A 20,832-nucleotide genomic window follows, 5' to 3' on the forward strand; every position below is an offset into this window, starting at 1 on the left:
TTAATGGCAAAACTCCTTGATTACTGCTTATGATACCATTTTAAGTTTGATTTGGAAACTCTTCAAGCAAAAAAAAAAGTACCCCCAAATGTATCAGCTCACAGGAATAATTTCCTTAACCTGCAAGACTCTTGAGAATATCTTTTTCTTGGGCTTTCTCTGTTTTTTCCACGTCCGAATAATACGGACACAGGGTCCGTGACTACGGAATACACTGACAGCTGCTGTGGTTTGTATTTCGCTCTCATCACCAGACTGGAGTTCCATACCGTTGCCATGTTTTGTGCTGTGTTCTGCTTTATGTCTTTTCCACTAGAAAGGGCCGATCATTAAGCATTTTGACTTGATTTCTAAATGGGAGGATTTATACAATTAGTTTTAGTGTGGATGTCTTTAAGTTTTGTTACACAGCTGCAGGTCTTAGAGGGACTTACGGATCAGTCGTGTATATGCTACCACTGACTAATATTTTATTGGGGTTAAAGTAGCCAAAAGCTGTAGCCCTGATGTCCTGTGACTCGTTATGGCACTGCTCTAAGAATTGTTTAACTGGCTTGCTTCACGTTAGGAATCATACCACTGATTTCTCTTCCGTAACACTTTTTTTTTTTTTCCCCTAGCAGATGCATTTGGTATGCATCATCCTTTTGTGGAACTATTTTTACTTTTAAAAATGATGTGTTTTTTTAATGTTGCTTTCTATATTACTCTAGTGGACCATGCTCTTGAACAGCTTAGCCATGTTGCCACATTCCAAACTGGTTTTGGATGAAGCTGTAAGGGCTTGAGGGGGATTAAATAGTAGATTGGGGGAGGGGTGGGGAGGACAGAATTGTAAATCCTAACTATAGATCTCTTCACTTTTGGAGAGGAGTTGGCTAAACAGCTAGCTGGAGCAACTGTAGGGCCGAAGAGACAGTAGGTAAAATACAGCAGATTTTTCGTAAAAACTGTTTTAGTAGTAGGTTTGTTAATATCTCTTGCAAAACTTAAATAAAACATTTTGGCAGGTCTTCATGTTTTGAGATTAAATGGCTTTAAGAAACCAAAAATTTGTGTCTCTTATAACTACCAAAGGACAGATGATAAAATAATTTGAAGGAAGGGTGGTTTGAAAAACTTTGTGGATGTGTTGTACCAGAGCTGGCTTTTTTATATTATATTCATGGCAAACTACAATACTTAGCTGTTCATGTTTTTGGGACAGGAAGAAAATGCAAAGAGTGAAGGATGCACCAACAAATCGGATGAAATCAGAGAGGACTGCAAATCGGATAATCCTCTTGAGAATGCTGCCTGCGTGAAAGTGTCACCTGTCACTCACATAGAGGAGAGCTCAACTTTAAACAGGGAGGGAGAGTCCAAAAGGGATGCAGCTGGAAAGATTCCGGAGGAGCCATCGGTTGGAAAGGGGTTAGAAACAAGTACTGTGGAAACAGCTTCGAAGGAGCCCTTAGTAGGGAATGAAAACACTTCAAATGTCAGCAACAGTTCAACTTCGAGTGACATCATTTCTGGAACACCGCAGCCTGCAAGCCGACGGCAGTCTTTTATTACTTTGGAGAAATTTGGTAGTTCAGAGAACAGACCCTTTAGCCTTTCAGCATTAAACGGTTTATTGGAGATGTCTGGAAGCGCTTCTGTGGCGGGTAAACAGGAAAGTACAAATGTATGCAAGACTGGTGCTAAACCAGAAAAATCTGGAGAAGAAAATAAAAAGCCTTCAAAATCTGACTCTGAACATATATTTACTGCAATACGAAGGCTAACGCGCAGGCAGAGTAAAATGGAGCACCAAGGAACTAAGCAATCCAAGTTGTTAATTGGGTCAGAACAAGAGAAAAGCACACAAGAGTCTTTCACTTCAAACAGTATGGAAAATAGTCCTGAACCTCCTAGAATAGAAGACATGGAACTCATTCTCCTTGCTCAGTCCCAAGCTCTCCATTCTACAGAAGTAGAAATTAAAAAAGTCGAAGATACGATAGCAGAAATGGAAGAGGCCCAGGCGGCAGATATGGATTCTAAAGAAAATACACCCCCAGAGACGACGGTGTCATCTGACCAGGTAACAGGTGACGACAGTCAGGTTCCACATGTGTCTCCTAATCAGAAAATACTAAGACGTTCTTCAAGACGACGGTCAGAAACTGTAGAAAGTACAGCAGGTAGTCAAGATAAGGAAGATGGCCACCAAAAGAGAGACAGACGTAAAGAAGACGAAAAATCTGGGCAAAAGAAGGTGCCGCAGACTAAAGATGATGTATCCCAAAAGCAGAAAGTCTCTGGGAAAACTGCAGAAAATACAAATAAAAAAGAAAGCAGTCTACCCGAGAGAACTGCTGCAGAGGACTTAAGCTCAAAGGAGCCTCCTGCTTCAAGGGGCCTTGATGAGGAAGTGAACAAAAGTGTGAGGAGGTTGGAAGATAACTTGAAGACTGACATGGAAGGTCAGGACTGTAGCTCAAGTACAGTAGGTCAGAAGAAGATTGAACGCCCACGATACCACACAAGAAGAGCTTCACAAGGATTGCTTTCCAGCATAGAAAATTCAGAGGCTGATGGCTCGGAGGCCAAGGAAGAAAGCACAAGGAAGAAAAGATCTGCCAAAGTGAAAAATAGGAGTGATTCTCTCGAAGGTAAATTGAAAGATCTACAGCCAGGAAGCCATAGCCATGAGGTGTCTTCCCAAGGAAATGAAGCTAAGGATCTGCTGGAAGCAAATAAAGGTGAACTAAGCCATGAGGTCAGCACAGATACTGCATTGACATCTGAACCGTGTGACCCGAAACACCAAGGAATTCCTACAGATGCTAGCAAAGCTGTGGGATCTGCCAGCTCAAAGAATTCACCTGATGCACAGAACACGGATGTGGAACAAAGCAAGAGCAATACATCAATGGAATCATTCACCAACCCAGGTGTATCTGATCAAGATTTGAAAGCAGCAGAGGAAAATAAACATGTTGAGAAGCAAACAAACACAGAAAACACTTGGTCAGCTGTTCTGCCTGAATATGTGCCAGGAGCAAATGCTTCAGGAGGTGATCCTTCCTCTTTGCAAATACCTGAGTGTCAGCACAAAAGAAGCAAAAGGCCGAAAAGACTAAGGAACTGTGATTGCTGTTCTAAAAAGTCAAAGCAGCGAGTAATATCAGTCACTGAATCAAGAAGTGAGACCACTCATGAACTGAGCGGGCCCCAAACCACCCCAGTTCAGCTGTCTGTAAATACATCAGAGACGTCCAGTAATTCCAATTTTGATGAGAGCTTGTCCATGGCACCTTGTGCAATGAGCACTCCATTGCATCCTAAGGAATCCAGTGCATTTAACGTGGAAAGAGAGAGAACATCTGAAGATAATCTGCAAGGAAATAGTGTTGTAGCGGAGGAGGATCTAGATAATCCAGAGGGTATAGCAGGTGAAATCAGTGACTCCATAGTGGAAATAAAAGAACTGGCTGAACCGAGTGACCAAACTGAACAGTGTCTGGAGCGTGTTTCAGATGAGCCTGGTGACAGCTGTCTGGCTGCAGGGAATCAAAGCAAAGAACCAGCAGCTACAGAAAAGGAAGAAATAAGTCAGAATGGACAGCTGGAGGAGATACCCGAGGCACTGATTGCTGTTAGCAAACCTGAGAAAAAACAGATGAATGAGCTAGAAAGCAATTGGGATGATAAAGAAGCAGCTGAGAACGCTGTAGGGGAAAGTTGCATTATTCAAGATAAAGAGGTGAAGGAGGAGTTACTGGAGACTGAAATTGCAGTGCTTGAAAACAAAGAAGATGCAGTGGAAAATAACAATGTGGATTCACCTCGAAAGCCGGAAGATCAGGATTCTTTAGTGTTAGTTAATGAAAGCCCGAATGGTATGCAGGCACGCTGCATGTGGTCTCCTTCAGCTTCTCCGTCCACTAGTATTTTAAAGAGAGGTGTAAAAAGAAATCAAGATGATGATTCCCTGTCACCTGCTAATAAGGTATCGTGATGTGATTCATTCTGTGATACTCACAAGTCACTCGGGTCATAACTGGGATATGTAACAGTGTCTGTAGTGTATTGAGTTCCAAATATGTTGAATTACTGACCATTTTTTTCATTGTAAGTGATCTTACGCTGAAGCTGAAGACTTACAGATTTCTTTTTGTAATGTACAAGCACTGGCGGGCTTGCATTATGGGGGCTCAGGGTGGGGAGTTTTATTTTCGAAACAGAGCGCCCAAGTCTAATCTGCTGCCTGGGGTGCAGAGCAACAAATGTTACTGCAGAACCTCTGTATACGTAGTCAGGGTCTTACTTGGGGTTTTGAGCAGCTTTGTACAAAATGCACTTAATGTTTCCTTTAGTACTAAGGCAGCCACAGTTTCTGTCCTCGGGTGAAACATCATCCGTGTCATTGAAGAACTTTCATGCCTTGATTTCAAACTGTCTCCTCAGACTTACTTCACCAGCGTGTGGTGGTTTGAGTTCACACTATAAAAACTACTTCTCTCTAAAAACAGATTCGTCGAGTCTCTTTTGCAGATCCAATTTATCAAGAAGGACTGGCAGATGACATAGATAGGAGAAGTCCTGTTATTAGGTCCCATTCTTCTTCGCCATCTTCCCGAAGTCTTAAAATTTTATCTAATATTCAGGCTAAGGTAAATTCTGTTAACGTATATTCTGTATGTCATAAGTACTCGCGTTTCTCATTTATCGTAGGTAACGGTGCTGTAGTGTATGTTCATAGTCACTTGCATACAATTGTCAGAGCAGAGAATCAGTAAGCGTAAGAAATAGTTGTAACTGGTTTAGCCTGACTTGTTCTGTTTCTCTCTGAAGACAAATGCGCTCTGAGATGTAGGTAGCTAGAATCTTACGATTAACTGAATTCCTGCGATCCTGAGAGATATTTTTTCCTCTTTTTCTATCCAGCATATTACCACTCCAACCAAAGGATTTCTGTCCCCAGGATCTCGTAACCCTAAATTTAAGAGCTCAAAGAAGTGTTTAGTAAGAAGTGCTTTGGTTCATGTATCTCTTCTATTTTCTCCTGTATTGTTGTGTGATGGTTAATTTAATAACTTTTCTGTATTATTCAAGATTACAGAGATGGCTAAGGAGTCGCTGCCTTGCCCTACAGAATGCGTGTATCCTGCCTTAGTTGGCTGCAAAGCACCGGTTGATGTAATTCTACCCCAGATTACATCAAACATATGGTAAGTGGATTGTTGCTTTTGAAGGTTACACTTTAATAGAAGCAGAATTCTTACTGAACCTACAAAACCAAATTTTCTGATGCAAAACGCAATGACTTAGAGACATCTTTTGCCAAGTATTTTTAACAGGAGGGAGGCTGGTTTGGTGGGGGAGACTCTTAACTATTTTGGAATTATTCGAGTTGTCTTTCTTGTCAGACTATGAAAAGCTTGCACCCAGGAACACAGGGAGCTTTCTCCATTTCACATGGCAGAGCAGATTGATCTTAACAATCTGTGACAAAGCAGTTGAAGCTTTCTGTGTACTGAAGTGGGATTTTCAAAACAAACAAAAAAAAATCTACATTTCAAATGTACAAAGGCCAGGTGCTCAGCTAGCATGGTTTCCGATCTGAATTTTGATAACTTGTCACAACAAACTATAGACGTGGGGCGGGAACTGCTCAGAATGCCCTTTTCTAGTGCGCTCGGCTCCTTATCCTTCCACTCATTACATAGGAGTGGGCTTTAGAACCCCGTTCTCAGATGGACGTAGGATAAACCGCAAAAAGGTGTGCTTCTGCAGACAGAGGAATGTCACTTGCATTTTGCTTTTCCTTCACTTACGTGCATGTGAATTGGCATTCGTGTAAGATTTTTCTGCTCCACTGTGCCAGGCAGGACGGACATGAATTCTAGCACACTAAACCATTTCACTTTCTCCCCTGCTTCAGCGCCAGAGGCTTGGGGCAGCTCATTCGAGCAAAGAACATCAAGACAGTGGGTGATCTGAGTACTTTGACACCATCAGAAATCAAAACTCTTCCCATCCGCTCTCCAAAAGTTTCCAATGTTAAAAAAGCTCTTAAAGGATATCATGAGCAACAGGTAAAGTTTGATTTTTAGTAGCCAAACAGCCAATATTAGCCTAATGAACTGCTAACATCCATCATGAGGAATGATGGGGTTTTTCCCCCCATTAGAAATAGCACTTTACAATGTAATCTCTACCTCTCAAAGTAACATGGGAATGTGAGGTACAGATGACTTGGTTACAATATTATTAAGGGGAATAATGATTCTCTTTATTATGAGGTTAAAACATGTCCCACCATGTAATCTTTTCTTTTTTTCACTGAAAATGCATCTCTTGTTCTTTCCCAAAAAATCTTCAGGTAAAATCTCGAGGATTTGAGGAGATAGCAGCGCTCGAAGATGCAGAAAAGCCCGTGAATAATGTAGAGGATAAATCTCTTTCTGTAGATGAAGAAAAACTTGCAACAGGTACCTATTGCCAGCTTTTTGCTTAGGGTTTGGGTGTTTCTGCTCTATTGCTGCTTTCATTCTCGCCCAATGGGAACACTTGAGCTTTTTTTTGAGAGGGAGAGTGTTAATAGCTAATCTTAGCACATTAGATGGGTGTTTGCGTTAGCCACTTTATGAAGCCCTGTAGCAATGGCTTTTTAAAACTTCTTATGTATTTTGAGGGAAAGATGCTGATTTTCCCTAAACGAGCTTGCATAAGCACATGAAGAGCAGATCAGGCAGGGCTTGAAGTACTTAACTTTCTGAGTCTCAGCTGGGTACATCTCCTGAGCTGTTTAATACTGTAGTAACTGCTGTGGTTCTGGGCGTGTGCAGAAACAACCAAGATGAAGCAGAGATAGTTAGGCCATCCTGAGGGGGGTGGGAGAGGAGGGGGACGATTCCCTGGGTACCTATTTTGGGTTTGGGTGCCTAGATTTGTATTTGAATTCTCCTGTGCGTTTTGGGAGTTTGGCCTGATAGCTCAAACAGAGGAATCCATGTTTGTTCTTCCTCCAAGATACTTGAAGGATGAGGTTAACTGGAGTAACTTCTCACTGTCCAGTTTAAAAGTTGGACTTTGGGATAACGGGTCTCGAAGGACACTGGCAGTATCGGATACGATCGAATACTTTCCTTTCTGTCCTTAGTTTTATTGTACAATCATGATCAAATGTAACGAAAGTCACCATAAAGAAGGGTAGCGTGGGGTTCTGAGGGGTGCCTTTGTCAGCAGCTCTCACGTTGTGTGGAACAAATACTTTGTAGACTGCTTGAATGTGTTCTTTTGTACAAAAGAAGCTGTAACATTCCACTACAACATAATTCTGCTTAGATTCAAACACAAACACACAGACTGCACTGCTCTACTTTCCTTCCTTTCCAGATTTGATTGAACCAGTTGTCCTGAATACAAATGACCAGCCCACAGCAGATCTTCTGAGCCAAATCGATGCACTTGCTGCTCAGCTGACCTCTGAAGATCTTCATGGCTATTCAGGAAGCCAGCTTTTTGAGATGCAAGAAAAACTTGTTGGCATGACAAACTGTATCATGAAAAACCTGCAGTCCCGCTGGAAATCGCCACCCCATGAAAGTTCTGATTAGTTGCTTATCATTTCTAAGCAAGGAGGATTTTGTTACAACAATTTTCTCAAAAACCTGCTTTTCTTACTGGTGAATTATTCCTTAAACTGTGCATTTTGTACTATAGAAGATTTTTTAACACCTATATGAGCAAAATGTATGATGGTTGGTTTTTTTCTTGGGGTTTTTTTTTTTTTTTTTGTGGGATTGCTTATTCCCTACTAGAGGTATTTGTATTGTATTGCTATGCATATTTCTTTCAGGTAGTGAAAGAAAAGGTGATAAAGTTGTGCAATAGCAAAGACTGCGAAGCCAAACCAACAGAGCAGTTAAATTATTTTTTTCAAACCCAAAGTGTTCTTACCACTGCAAACTCGGGTTGTTTGGTAAGAGATCGGTCTCACAGCTCTGCTCATCTGCTGCCCCTGTTTGGTTCCTTTTAGGTTGCTGAAGCTCTGACAGACAGTGGCTCTCTTCAGCACCGTTTTACACTGAGATAAGCTGTGCTTAATTCCTTACAGCAGCAACTGTCCAGGAACCTGGTATTTGACAACTGGATGACATCTATTTTCGCATGTATTTTTGTAAGAATCTCCCTAAGCAGCTGGTAATGCAGTGTCCCCTTACAGGTGAAAGACTTCCTCGGGCTTTTTCCCCACGTTCTTTGTTTGCAGCAGTTCTCCTTCTGTGGAGAAGACTCTTCCCTTGAGGAAATGAATGGATTTGACAAGAGCTCTTTGTATATTATGTACAGACTTAGGATGGCAAATGTTGGTTAATAATTTATGAGTTTTAATTGCATGGAATGCATTGCTGCTTCTCAGAGACCTTCAGAGAGAGTTCTCGGGTTTTACTCTGGAAATCTAATTTGTATATATTGTACTGTAGCTATCAAAGTGGACATTTATTGAAAGGAATTGCTGCAGGTGGTTTTAGAACTTACACGTGGGCAAATAAAACAGCACATAGTTCCTAAATTTGTTAACGTTGTTGTGGTTTGGTGGTTTTGGGCTTTGTTTAGTTTTATTTTCCCCTTTGGATCTGTTCAGCCTTCCCTTAGCATTGCTTTGGATTCACAAGGCTGGGAGGGACCTTGGCAGGTCATCGCTGCTGCCTGAAGGTAGGAGCAGGTCCTCAGGGACATGGTAGTATCTTGTCAGCAAGACTCTAAATATTCTTTGCCCTGTTCATGCATCTCATTAAGAAAACGAACAGGACAAAGAGGTGTCTTGGAGCTATAATGTGAACAGCGCCAGTGATGAGTTGTCTGTAGGTTTTCTTCCTTTCTTGAAAATGTTGGTTTGGTGCCAAATCTGCCTCCTTGGTTTATTAATCTCTTGTATCCGGTGACCTGTACAGGTGAGGATGTTCCTAGTGCATCTCGAAAGGGCGTTAACACCTTTGTTTAACTAACACCCTTCAGTGCTGGCAGACCTGAATGCCCCTTTGAGGAAGGACATTTCCCTTTCAAACCGGTGTGTACACCATGACGTGCTGTGAATTTCCGTTGAACAAAGGCCCTGAGAGTTAATGTTGCAGCTCCTTCTCCTGTTCACTTGTTTTTCACCTTTAGTCTATCTTGGACACAGTACACAGTGATTTCTTACTTCCTTCCTTCTTGGAGGCTGGCTGGTACCAGATGCTTCAGTAGATGAAGCAAATAACCACCGTGTTCAGGTATGAAATAACTTGTCCAGTTCAGTCACCGCCCCTCACTTTGACTTCTGTTGTGGCTGTTGCATCCTCCGTCACCTTCTGGGTTCTTTCCCTTTCTCAGTACAGTTTTCTGAACAAAGCCAGTTTGTTGTGAGATTGATTCCTGCCCTTCAGCATGAGTGAATACATCAAACATACTGCAGAAACATTAGCTTTATTTAGTCACTAATTTACAAGTAACAGCTTTTGACCCCAGAACAGTTGCATGAAAACCACATGCATAAGAGCTCAGCAAGCAGAAGGAGAGGCTTTTAGTTTTGGAGTTGTTTGGGTTTCCCCCCACTCCCCAGCTAAATGTTGGTTTGAGATACTAAGTTTAAGTGTTGCTTATATGGAAAAGAAGTGAATACATTAAAACACTTTAGAATAGCCCAGAAAAATACTCTTTATGGGAGAATGAACAAAGTAATACTTGGTAGTCTTAGTTTTAAGTGCATGTGTAGAATTTCAGAATAGTGAACTGGCTTGCAGTTCCAGCAGAGTTAAACATTGTGATGGTATGCGATACTGAAATGTTTGAAAGCCCAGGCAACGTTTAAAAAACTTTTTTTTTTACATTGGAAGAAATACAGTTCTCATGAGCATGTTTTATGTTTTGAAAGGATGTTTCACAAGTATTTTGCTCTGCAGTTACTTTTTTCTTTTTTTTTTTTTAACATGTCATGGTTCATAAGGCACTATCGACATGGAAGACAATAAGGCACTTGGGAGAAAGTGTTACAAACCCTTTTCTAAGGCTTACATTTTGAGGAGTGCCGGCATGTCTGTGCCATGCAGATAACGCTTTATGGAAAGACGCGTTTTGGTTTAGACAGCTTCCACGTAGTTGGCTGGCAGCATGCCAGTCTTGCCGGTTCTCTGGACGGTCCCATACATCCAGCCTTCATCAATTGCTTGTACGTTTACAATTGTGTCACCGTCTTTGAAGGAAACCTCGTCAGCATCAGCTGCCATATAGTCATACATGGCCCGGTAGGTCTTCTGTTAGTTTTAAGAAAGGGGTGTGGGGAGGGGGGCAAAAAAAAAAAAAGAAGAGACACATTTATACCCCTGCTGTCAGCACTGACAGCCATAGCTGGGGAGAGAGAGGATCAAAGTGTAAGAGCAGGCTCAGGGCAAGTTACATTTTGCCTCACTTCAGTACTCTAAAAGGACTGCTGAGGGCAGCATCTGGCTGGTCTTTTAAACCTGGTTTCAGATCACAAAATGTTTCTTCTCAGTACCCAAGTGCCACACTACCTTAGTTAGAGCCTGTGTGTTTTAGTGACACTGAAGCTGCACAAAGTGTTTTCAGAGTGTATTTGAGCAGTATCAGCTCTAGGTAGCTCCAGCTGTAACTTCAAGGTGGTGTTGCCTCCCAGCAGATCTTGTGGGGAGGTGATGCCATACCCATTGTCATGTATCTACTCTAAGACTCAACCTCAGGAGGAGGAGGAAGAGGAAGGGTTAATTTAAAGTTTTCCAGAACAGGTGAGGGTCTGTCCCACTTCAATGAATGTTACACCTGCACCTGGTTGTGTACCAAGCTTCAGCCCAGGGGGTAGGCATCTTACTGACTCCATCCTGGATCAACATCAGCTGTAGCATGATGGAGCAGGCACCATCAGCTGTGAGGGACCTCCAGGGCTGTGCACCTGTGGTGGTATCAGTGACTCCTGCAGCTAGCTTGGGATTGTGTCTTAATACAACTGATCAATGCTACTTACACCAGCAGTAGAGGGGTGGGAAGGAACCGACGATACCGTTGTTTGCTGGGTGGCAACGGACGATGACCGTTGTTGTGGTAACTCTATGGTTTTAGCATGTTTGTAGCCCACTACGAAAGAAAAATACATTTGGTATTGTTTGTTACGGAACTGGCAATAGGGTTAGAGGTGCTGTGAATAAAGATCAGGGGATAGGTCATCAGGGGGGTCAAATCTGCCTTTTACCCACTGAAGTACAGCTCTGCATCTGTGGGTTTTGTCCATAACTCGGCATTTTGCAGGTGTACTTCTGTGCCTCTTCCTGGCAAAAGGAATGGCTGAACACGAGCCCATGGCTGGTACTGCCCTCCCAGATGGCCTGGATACCATTTGTCCTCTTATGTGAATAAATGGCACGTTTGTTCTCCTCATACCTGTTGCAGTTGTGGTGAAGAAGCCCCCGTTGCTGTAGTAGGACAAATGTTGATCCGCGCCGTCTGAGGGTTCGGATTTTTCATCGCCACCGCTGAGGCTCAAGGCACTGGCAGAGCGGGAGTGCTCCCGGCTGCGGCGCTGGGCTTGGACTGCAAGCAGAAAGCAGTGGGAATGTCTTTGTTTATCTTTGTTTTGTAAGGAGATGCACACAATATATGTGTGTATATACACATATATTATAGGTTGCTTTATGCATACATAGACACACATACCTATGTGTGTGCATACATACTCTGTAAAAATACCCAAAGCGCTCTACCATTGTTACCAAATCTGTAGCAGTTGTGCTTATACTGAGTAGAAAACTGACACAGGCCATGCACATGCCAAGCAGAATTGGTTACTGTGTTTTACAAAATTAATGGAAAAAAGCATGTGAATTAATCACAGTCTGTTTTTATGGTTACTCAATGGTATCTGCCAGGGCTTTTTAAATGCATTCTGTGGACACCATGCTGAAGCTCTACTCAAAAAGGCACAGTTGTTGTAGCCCTGTTATTTTTAACACAGTGGCTGAAGTCTTGCGTTCGTGCATAGGTAGAGTGCCAAGCTGCGCTTTAGTATCCCCAAGCCATCAGTTTTACTGATTGGATTTGCGTAAGTATAAAACCTATTCTGCACAAACAGTACAGCCTATGGAACAAACCAGAGATCATATGTAAGCTTCTGGACTGGATATTGTCTTCTGCTGGGTCGTAGTCGAAGACTGACCCGGGATTAGTGCGCCACACACGAAGACCTGTAAGAGAAATAGCATTTTCTGAGGAGAAGCTGTAGCTCAAGCAACTCTTTGAGAGCTTGAGCAGCACCTTTGCTCTGAAGAGGAGTAAAAGTATTTCATAAACTTGTGTTTCTCAAATCTATAACACAGATGAGGCTTTTTTTAATACAAATTTGTCTACATCAAGTGAGCTGAAGTATTTCTCTAATATGCACAGAGCTGAAGTTAAAAATATAAGTAAGAAATCACAATCTAGCATTACTTTATGAAGTTGGGCAGAATGGGAGAGGCAGACCACAGCTGAGTTACAGCTGCTATAAGAGAATATTTTCAAAATGGACTTTGATGAAAACATAATCTCCAATTAACAATAAATTTGAATTGATAAGGCTGAGCTTAAATAAAACAATTCATCCAGGTCAGCTTGTGTTTTGTGTAAATGGAGTACTCAAGTCTTTTTAAAACCTAGGCTCTGCTTACCTGTGAGAGTCTCTTGATCCTGGTCCACACGCTTTCGCTCCATTTGTACTACTCGCCTTTGAATGCCCCTGTAGCTAATGTCACTGAAGTCCTGCATGTTCTTTTTCACGCGTTCTGTAATGGGGTCGGTAACTACAGGTGTGAAACTACCTTTGCTTTTCTCAAAATCTTCATGGTATTTCACCTGCAATTTAAAATGAAATGTCTGTTCTCTGTAGCTTAGATGAATCATTTGTATTCCTGCTTACCTCAGGTGAATTTCTAGCAGAGAGGTGCACTGCTGTGCTGAACTTTTGCTTTCTCCAATCCAAGGAACAATGAGAGCGCCTAATCCCAAATGTGCCTTTCCTGCAGTCACTCTTGCCTTTGGCATTTAAGAATCTGGGTAACCAGACTTGGTGTATGTACCTTGTCCTTGAGCTGCCAACCCCAGCATATCTCAGGAACAAGGTTATGTTTTTATTTAAATCACTTGCCAAGTTAAAAATACATCTATAAATGCTCTTACTGTAGAGATATGTTTCTGCGTCTCTCGTACACGCCGCATCTCAGGTGTATCCAGTACGTATGCAGCTTTGCCTTGTACTTGTTTTCGGAAACTATCTGAATAAAGAACCTGCCAGATGAGAAAAAGGAAGTGAGCACAGGGCACAAAACTACTACTGCATCATGAGGAATGAGCTGAACAGAAGCAACCTGGCAAAGAAGGGGGGGGGAGAAGCAGTGGCAGCTGCGTGGGTGAGTAACATTGGAATGCAAAGCAAAGTTCGTTCTTGTAATTATACGAGACATGGATGGCTCTGGACTTGATCCCAAACGTTCCTTTTCTTAACTAAAAGATCCTTACCTTTTTTAACCTTGTAACAACAGGTAGAGGTAATGCAGGCATAATGTTCTAAGTAATATTTTCGTGTATTTGACATGCACCTCACTGACTTCAGTGGAGTTATCAGTGTGAAACAGACAGCATAATTAGACCTGTATTTGTCATTGAACTACTACCATTTTTGCTGGGTTTGTAGGGTTTCTTTTTTGAGTGGTAACAGTTGCATCGTGCTTCTGTAAACATTTGTTTGCAGATGTTGTATTACTGGCTTTATCAAGCAAGCCGTGACATCTGTTATGTACATAGACCTTTACAGGATGGGGTACGTCAAGATTTACCTCTGGAGTAACAGGTTAGCAAAGAAGGGCCTAAAGGAGGCCATTTCCCGATTCGTCATGGGTTTATATAGAATGTCAGAAATCTAACAAAGTGTACTGCTACTGAAGAACACTCATTTTATGTCTCATACAGTATAAGCCCAGTAAAAACAGAAGACATTTGCAAGAGACTTGAAGGCAACCTATGTTATTCGAAATTCAACTGTTGTTTAAAAAAAACCCCAAACTAATCACACAAGTACTCCATTGCAGCAGAAAGTAAAAAGCCAGTACTAAAGGATTTGATTTTAGTATGGTTACTTCATACTTCCAAACTAGGTAGCTAGGTAGTTATGTTAACATCCGCACTGTTCATTTGAGTAAGGATTTCAGGGATTGGAATGTGACTTTTTAATGCATTTTCATTTATTGGCTGAACAGAACATACCGAGCTGATGTTTTCTTGATTGCGTTTAGCTCTCTCCATCTCTGGAGTCATTGGTGTTGGAGTTCCTTTTGCCAGATGTTCCTTGTACAAAACCTACAGTGTACAAAAAGGTGTCCACAAATCAGACTGGAATAATTCATAGCTTATTCTGTAAATGGTGTTATTGTTTAAGCATACTCATCACTGCAGGGGTAGAAAAGATCTTGGGAAATAAAGCATCTAGAAAGTTATTTGCTAGAGCAAAAGGTAAAAATCAAAGGGAAAAATAGGCAAGAATAAGGAAAACTGAGAAAATAAGGCTAAATTAGAAGTGGAGGTTTGGTTCAGAATGGTTATTTTTAATATAAGGTGGTTGTCTGTCTTCTTTCAGTACCGAGCTAATGTGTTCTTGATTGCGTTTGACTCTCTCCATCTCTGGAGTGACCGGTGTGGGGGTTGCCTTCCCTAAGCCTTCTTTGTACACAACCTACAGATCACAAAGTAACTCAAAGTCACAAATGTACAAATTAAAAACTGTAATGTTACTGGTTTTAGAGTAAACACCATCCATTATGAAAGAAAACAAAAAGGTCAGAGGAAAAATAGTATTAAAAAGTTAATTGACAAAATATCTTTTAAAATTATAGTACTTAAGAGATTACTTTCTAAGTTTGAGGGGAAAAAAAATTAGAGGGTTAAATAAAACCAGGCAGACTTAAGTTATTAAAAAAAAAAAAGTGCTCTATCATATCCCCTTTAGTTCTTCCAGACAATACCGAGCTAATCTGTTCTTGATTGCGTTTGACTCTCTCCATCTCTGGAGTGATTGGTGTGGGGGTCGCTCGCCCCAAGTTTTCTTTGTACAACACCTGTAGGATACAGAAGACGTATCCGGTATCTTAAAACCCCCCCAAAATCAAAAGGATTTGAACACAAATTATTACTTGGTTATCAAATTTCAAAAACGTCACAACTGATTATGGTATGCAGCACTGCACAAAAGCCAAACATCTACTGCTGTAAGGAAGGGTAAGAGAAATAAACTGTAAAAGAGAAGCTGGTTATTTTTTTGGTTAACAAAGCAGGGCTCTATCCAGCTACAACTATGATGTTGACTCCATAGGCTCAGGGAAGCTGCCCGTGGCCCTAGAGAACTATTTAAGAAATGTTTTATCTGCTGTTTTATCTGTACTTGAAGCAATCCGTGACCTTTTTGGGAGGGAGGAGGGAGTTTTGTTACCATACTGACATTGGGCAGCCAAATAAAGAAGGGTGTCGAGGATGGGTGTCTGGTATCACTGCACCATGACACCAACACATCTCCCCAGCCCAGGAGGCCCCCTAAAAGCTATCGCTGGTACAGCATCCAGAACAGAAGCAGCCTCGTTCCTTCTGTGTCATTCTGTTTAAGGCATCCTACGTCACCTGTCACGGCAATACAATCTCACGTGGGTCAGAGAGGTGGGATTTTTGGGGTGGGGTGGTTGGGTTTATTGTTTGTTTGTTTTTTGCTGAAGTCAAACACCCCTGAAAAGCCAATGAAAGCTTAAATGCTAAGCAGAGAGAGATAAACCTGAATATCTTCACCAAAGGACGCTAAGCTCTTAATATTGTCTGGATAGAGCCCGCAGGTACACAAACTGAGTTGTGGAAAAGGCCTAAATTCCTGGATCAGACTGTTAACACTAAAGTAATTTTATTTTAGAAGAGGAGCGATTAATTTGCAGAAACAAATATATCTATTTTTTAAATTAAAATAAACTTTCAGTAGGTAGTTAGAATGTTACTTTATTAAGATATAAACACAAAGGAAAAAAGAAATATATCTATTTTAAGGTACCGAGCTAATGATTTCTTGATTGCGTTTGACTCTCTCCATCTCTGGAGTGATTGGTGTTGGGGTCACTTTCCCCACGTTTTCTTTGTACAAAACCTACAGGATACAAGGGAGTATCCAAACATCATTAAAAAGGCACCACCAACAAAAACAACCCCAAAAGCAAAACAATGTACAATATAGCTTTTGAATTGTTACACTTAGAAAGGGTTAGATTTGGGGCACAATGCTGTGCCCCAAAAGAAGCAATGGGAGCTTTGCCATTAATCTACTAGGATGCAGAAATGGACCCTGTGTGGAATCAACTCTGCATGAAAGCACACTTGTAGTAAGAAAGGGTTAAAAAATTTGCAGAGAAACAATGTCCATCCAAAAAAGGTCAAACCTAGTAAAATCCTGCTTCAGACACTGTTAAATAGAAGATACTACGATTTGTTCGTAAGCACAGAAGCACAGGTATATGCTACGTGGCAGATCCATTTTATAAAGTTAGAAAGCACGGATTACTAAACTGCTACAGTTATGTTAAACATTTCATTCAGATCTTTAGGAACTGGTTTCCTGTTAAAAATACCGAGCTAATGATTTCTTGATTGCGCTTGACTCTTTCCATCTCGGGAGTGACAGGTGTTGGGGTTGCTTTCCCTATGTTTTCTTTATACAACACCTACGAGACATAAGAAAGGAGCCAAAGAAAGCAACAATAAATAAAAAGCTATCCGTAGACAAACATCAAGCCTAAGGCCTTTTTTTCTTGTATTTATTTTCTCAGGGCCTAGGTATTATATATATTTTTCAAGAAGGTACTTAGCAATATTTTACTAGAGAAGTAGGGTTTGGTATACTGGCTTTTTAACTGCAGGATCACTCGTAATAAATAGTGTAAGTACCGCATAAATGAGACCACAAAAATACCATAGTGAGGGGCTGAGGATGTTATGAATACGTAAAATATAATTTAAAAAAAAAAAAAAGTCAGCATTGCAGAGACAATGAGTGGAGTTTGTTAAGTGTTTTTAGGATTAGAATAGGGCATTAAAATCACTCTTAAAAACCAATAAAAACTGTAACAAGTTAAAAGTCACCACTGGAAACCGCAGTAAGACATGAGTAAGAAGTTGTCACTTATGTAAGCTGCTTTAGAGCTAGGGTCGGCATTATTTTGGAACAAGTGTTACAACGTCCAGTTATTAAAACTGTTAAAATGTTCTTTTAAATAGAGTTAAAGGGAACTTTTTTTCTTAGCAAAGTACCGAGCTACAGATTTCTTGATTGCGTTTGACCCTCTCCATCTCTGGAGTGATAGGAGTGGGGGTTCCAGTCCCCACGCTCTCTTTGTACAACACCTGTGTAGTAACAAGAAGCATCCAAAAACAATCACAACTCAATAATAATTACGTGAAGTCAAATATTTGTGTCTGCTGGAGCTCAGTCTGCTCTAACGTGCCCTTAAAAGCTACCCCTGGAAGCAGTGAAGGCTGAATTGCACCCGTGAGGGTCTGAAGGCAGAGAGGTCTATGGTTTTATCTTAGTAGGAGTGACAAATCCAACACAGAAGCCTCTGACGTCGAATACATTTTCATGGTGAAGCAGAGCTTTTAGACTACCACTGAAGCCTGCTAGAAAGTCAGACCCTCCCTCTTCTATGATAACAGCATTAAAACAGGAAACCGATAGGATTTAAAAAACCCACACATATAAAGGAAAAAGGAAGTTGGAACAGGGAGCAAAATAGTTAAAATTATTTAGGATAATGTAAATAATTACATATATGAAGAAGTGGTAGGTCAGTAACATGGGAAACATATAGTACAGTGAAGAAGAAAGGATGTTTTTATAAGTTGATTACATGAAAGTAAGGAGCGGAATTGTTCATTTTTAATAAAGGTTAAAAAGTTCTGTTTAAGTGGAGTTAAAGGGAATACTTCTTTTCCTCCACAAAATACCGAGCTAATGTGTTCTTGATTGCGTTTGACTCTCTCAACCTCAGGAGTGACAGGTATTGGGGTTCCTGTCCCCAGATCCTCTTTGTACAACACCTGTGGGGTAACACGGCTATATTAAAAAAAGAAAAAAGGAACAAGCAAACAACAGTAACACGCAGCTTGCTGAGAGAACAGACTGAATGTTTTTCAAAGGCGCTCTGAGCCAAAGCTTGGAATAAAAGAGAAAAATTAAAACGTTCCCCAAAACTATACAGCTCAACACTTCTCCTCTGCAATGCCTTTTGGCAGAAAGCTAGAATACCTTCTCTATTTGCTTCTCAGGTGCTACACAGAAAAACTGTCTGTGCAACAGTAGACCGTTAAAGGCTTCCTAAAGGCAGAAAGTATCAAATACAACACGAAAGGAACAAAATCAACTTTGTTTCATTTACCCATTCCATAAACATCACAGCAGGTTACACTGGCATGTATTAGAGCACTGTTATATTGAGGTCATAGCCACAGGTTTGTATCAGGCGCTGAAGAGTTTAGTTCTCATATACAAAAGTAAGTAAAATCAGGAAAAAAAACCCAACAGCACACAAAACAAAACTAGGGATTTTTGTGACTAAGAAAAGGAAAACGGAGTGTTTTTTAAGAAAAAAAAATTTGAAAAGATAATCAGATTCAAAGGAAAGGTGGAATTAAAAGCTGTTATTATTAGGATGAGGTAATAAAAAAGAGGAACAAGAATGATGTAAGTATCAATTATGGAGGAAAAAAATCTCAACGGGACCAGGATATTACTTTTTGTGTAAGTTGATTATAGAGGAACAAGAATTTTTTTGTGTGTGTTAAAAGTATTCTAAAATAGATTAAAAGGGAATTTTCTGCTTTTCAAATTAAAAAATACCGAGCTAAAGTTTTCTTGATTGCGTTTAACTCTTTCAATCTCAGGAGTGACAGGTGTTGGGGTTCCTGTCCCCAGCTCCTCTTTGTACAACACCTGTGGGGTAACACGGCTATATTAAAAAAAGAAAAAGGAACAAGCAAACAACAGTAACACACAGCTTGCTGAGAGAACACGCAGAACACGAGAGATGTTTTTTCTGAGATGCCCTGAATAAACATAGGGATTAAAAAAAATCCATAAAAATAAAACACTAGTTTAAACTCTGAGGATAGAGTTAAACACTAATACAGCGGTATGACTTCTACCAGAATGCTAGAACACCTTCCTGACTTGCGTAAGTGCTTCTCAAGGTAGACATTTAAAACTGGCAAGTATTTAGAAGATTAAAGTCTTATATAAATTATAATGTAGTATATTATTGTCTTTTCACCAGCAGTGAGGCAAACTTTTTCCTGCCTGTACTTGAGTCATTGGAGGGCCAGGTCCTGATGTGCCTTCCTGGAAGTTTTTCTGTGTACACACTCCTCAAGGAAGAGTCACCCATTCCCCGAGTGAAACACCTCATTGTCCAGAGTTCATCATCAAAGAACCTAGCTTGCTTCTTACAGGAAGGACACAGAGACATGATCATAATAAAGGCATATCTCTGAAAATGGTACCAGAGAAATTATAATTACTAGTGCTCTCCTATCTTACGTGACACTTTCCTCACCCCAAGAAACTTCCTAATGCTACTAATTTTTTTACCCTGCAAACCTGTGCTACCAGCGCAGCTAGAGCGGTTTACGCCAGCTAGAGATTTGGGCCACTGTCTCTGTGCAACAATATTAAGACGTCCTAAAGGAAGAAGGCATCAAATATAACGCAGAAGGAATAAAGAAATCAATCCTGTTTCATTTACCCATTCCATAAACATCACAGCAGGTTACACGGGCATGTATCAGAGCACTGTTACGCTGAACTCATTTCCACAGATTTGTACCAGGCAATAAATAGTTTAGTTTTTATATGTGGTAAAACCAGGGAAAAAACCAACAACCAAGGATTGATGTGATTAACAAAAGGAAAAGCAGATATTAAAGAAGAAAAAAATATGTTCAGAGTCAAAAGAAACATGGAAACAACGGAATCCAAAAGTTATCATTAGTAAGATGATCTAATCAAAACAAAGTAAGTAACAATTACGGAGGAAAAAATGTCAAAACACGGGGAACAGGATATTCTTTTTTGTGTAAATTGATTACAGGGAAATACAAGAGTATGGTTTTTTTGGTGTTAGAATTATTTTAACATAGATTAAAAGGGAAATTGCTGCTTTTCAAATTAAAAAAAATACCGAGCTAAAGTTTTCTTGATTGCGTTTGACTCTTTCAATCTCAGGAGTGACAGGTGTTGGGGTTCCTGCCCCCAGATCCTCTTTGTACAACACCTATACAGTAACATGGGAGTTTAAAAAAGTTAAGAACAAAAAAAAACCCAAAACTCAAACTGCATTTGATGGAGGTAACACATAATTTTTATGCCCACTAAATATACTAGAAAGCAGGAAAAATTAGGAAGTATAGAACAGTTAACAGTTGTGATAAATTCAGAGGAAGTCTTCTAATTCCTGGAAATACTACATCCTAATTCTTAGATATGCTTCAACAGAATAATAAAGCATTAGAGGAATGGAATGAAGCAAATAAAACAACCAGCATTTTTTAAAAAAATACAAAATACCTTAAGGTTCACAAAAAAAGCTTTAAAAATTAAAGGACATGAAGCCTCAAGTGTTATGATTATTAAAAAAAATCTTTTAAAAAATAAGTACATAAAATGTAACTAACGACTAAAAATTTTAATAGCAGAAAAGGGATGTTTCTACGTTTATAAGTTAATTAGAGAGAGCAGAAAATTTACAAGTGTTAAATAGTTAT

At 40.3% G+C, this 20,832-nt stretch overlaps 2 protein-coding genes across 3 annotated transcripts in view; one reads left to right on the forward strand and one right to left on the reverse strand.

Moving 5' to 3' along the window:
• Positions 1–8,542, forward strand: part of RIF1 (replication timing regulatory factor 1) — a 37,186-nt gene extending 28,644 nt beyond the window's left edge. Inside the window, exons 29-35 of one of the 2 annotated variants that reach the window (XM_075511691.1) lie at positions 1,208–3,979; positions 4,503–4,643; positions 4,918–4,995; positions 5,086–5,201; positions 5,915–6,068; positions 6,356–6,464; positions 7,372–8,542. In XM_075511691.1, the coding sequence (XP_075367806.1) occupies positions 1,208–3,979; positions 4,503–4,643; positions 4,918–4,995; positions 5,086–5,201; positions 5,915–6,068; positions 6,356–6,464; positions 7,372–7,592 (3,591 nt within the window). In that variant the 3' untranslated portion in view covers positions 7,593–8,542. The remainder of the gene's footprint in view (positions 1–1,207; positions 3,980–4,502; positions 4,644–4,917; positions 4,996–5,085; positions 5,202–5,914; positions 6,069–6,355; positions 6,465–7,371) is intronic. The other variant, XM_075511692.1, reaches the window with a different exon arrangement.
• An 883-nt stretch (positions 8,543–9,425) lies between these two features.
• The window catches only part of NEB (nebulin), a 128,945-nt gene continuing 117,538 nt past the window's right edge, over positions 9,426–20,832 (reverse strand). Inside the window, exons 145-158 of the mRNA XM_075511693.1 lie at positions 20,250–20,342; positions 18,914–19,006; positions 18,022–18,114; positions 16,650–16,742; positions 16,079–16,171; positions 15,015–15,107; positions 14,633–14,725; positions 14,260–14,352; positions 13,177–13,284; positions 12,669–12,852; positions 12,114–12,206; positions 11,407–11,556; positions 10,994–11,103; positions 9,426–10,268 (exon numbers count right to left, since the gene is read on the reverse strand). Of these exons, the coding sequence (XP_075367808.1) occupies positions 10,095–10,268; positions 10,994–11,103; positions 11,407–11,556; positions 12,114–12,206; positions 12,669–12,852; positions 13,177–13,284; positions 14,260–14,352; positions 14,633–14,725; positions 15,015–15,107; positions 16,079–16,171; positions 16,650–16,742; positions 18,022–18,114; positions 18,914–19,006; positions 20,250–20,342 (1,563 nt within the window). The 3' untranslated portion in view covers positions 9,426–10,094. The remainder of the gene's footprint in view (positions 10,269–10,993; positions 11,104–11,406; positions 11,557–12,113; positions 12,207–12,668; positions 12,853–13,176; positions 13,285–14,259; positions 14,353–14,632; positions 14,726–15,014; positions 15,108–16,078; positions 16,172–16,649; positions 16,743–18,021; positions 18,115–18,913; positions 19,007–20,249; positions 20,343–20,832) is intronic.

This window comes from Mycteria americana, chromosome 9 (genome assembly GCF_035582795.1).
Source record: "Mycteria americana isolate JAX WOST 10 ecotype Jacksonville Zoo and Gardens chromosome 9, USCA_MyAme_1.0, whole genome shotgun sequence".
NCBI classification, from domain to species: domain Eukaryota; kingdom Metazoa; phylum Chordata; class Aves; order Ciconiiformes; family Ciconiidae; genus Mycteria; species Mycteria americana.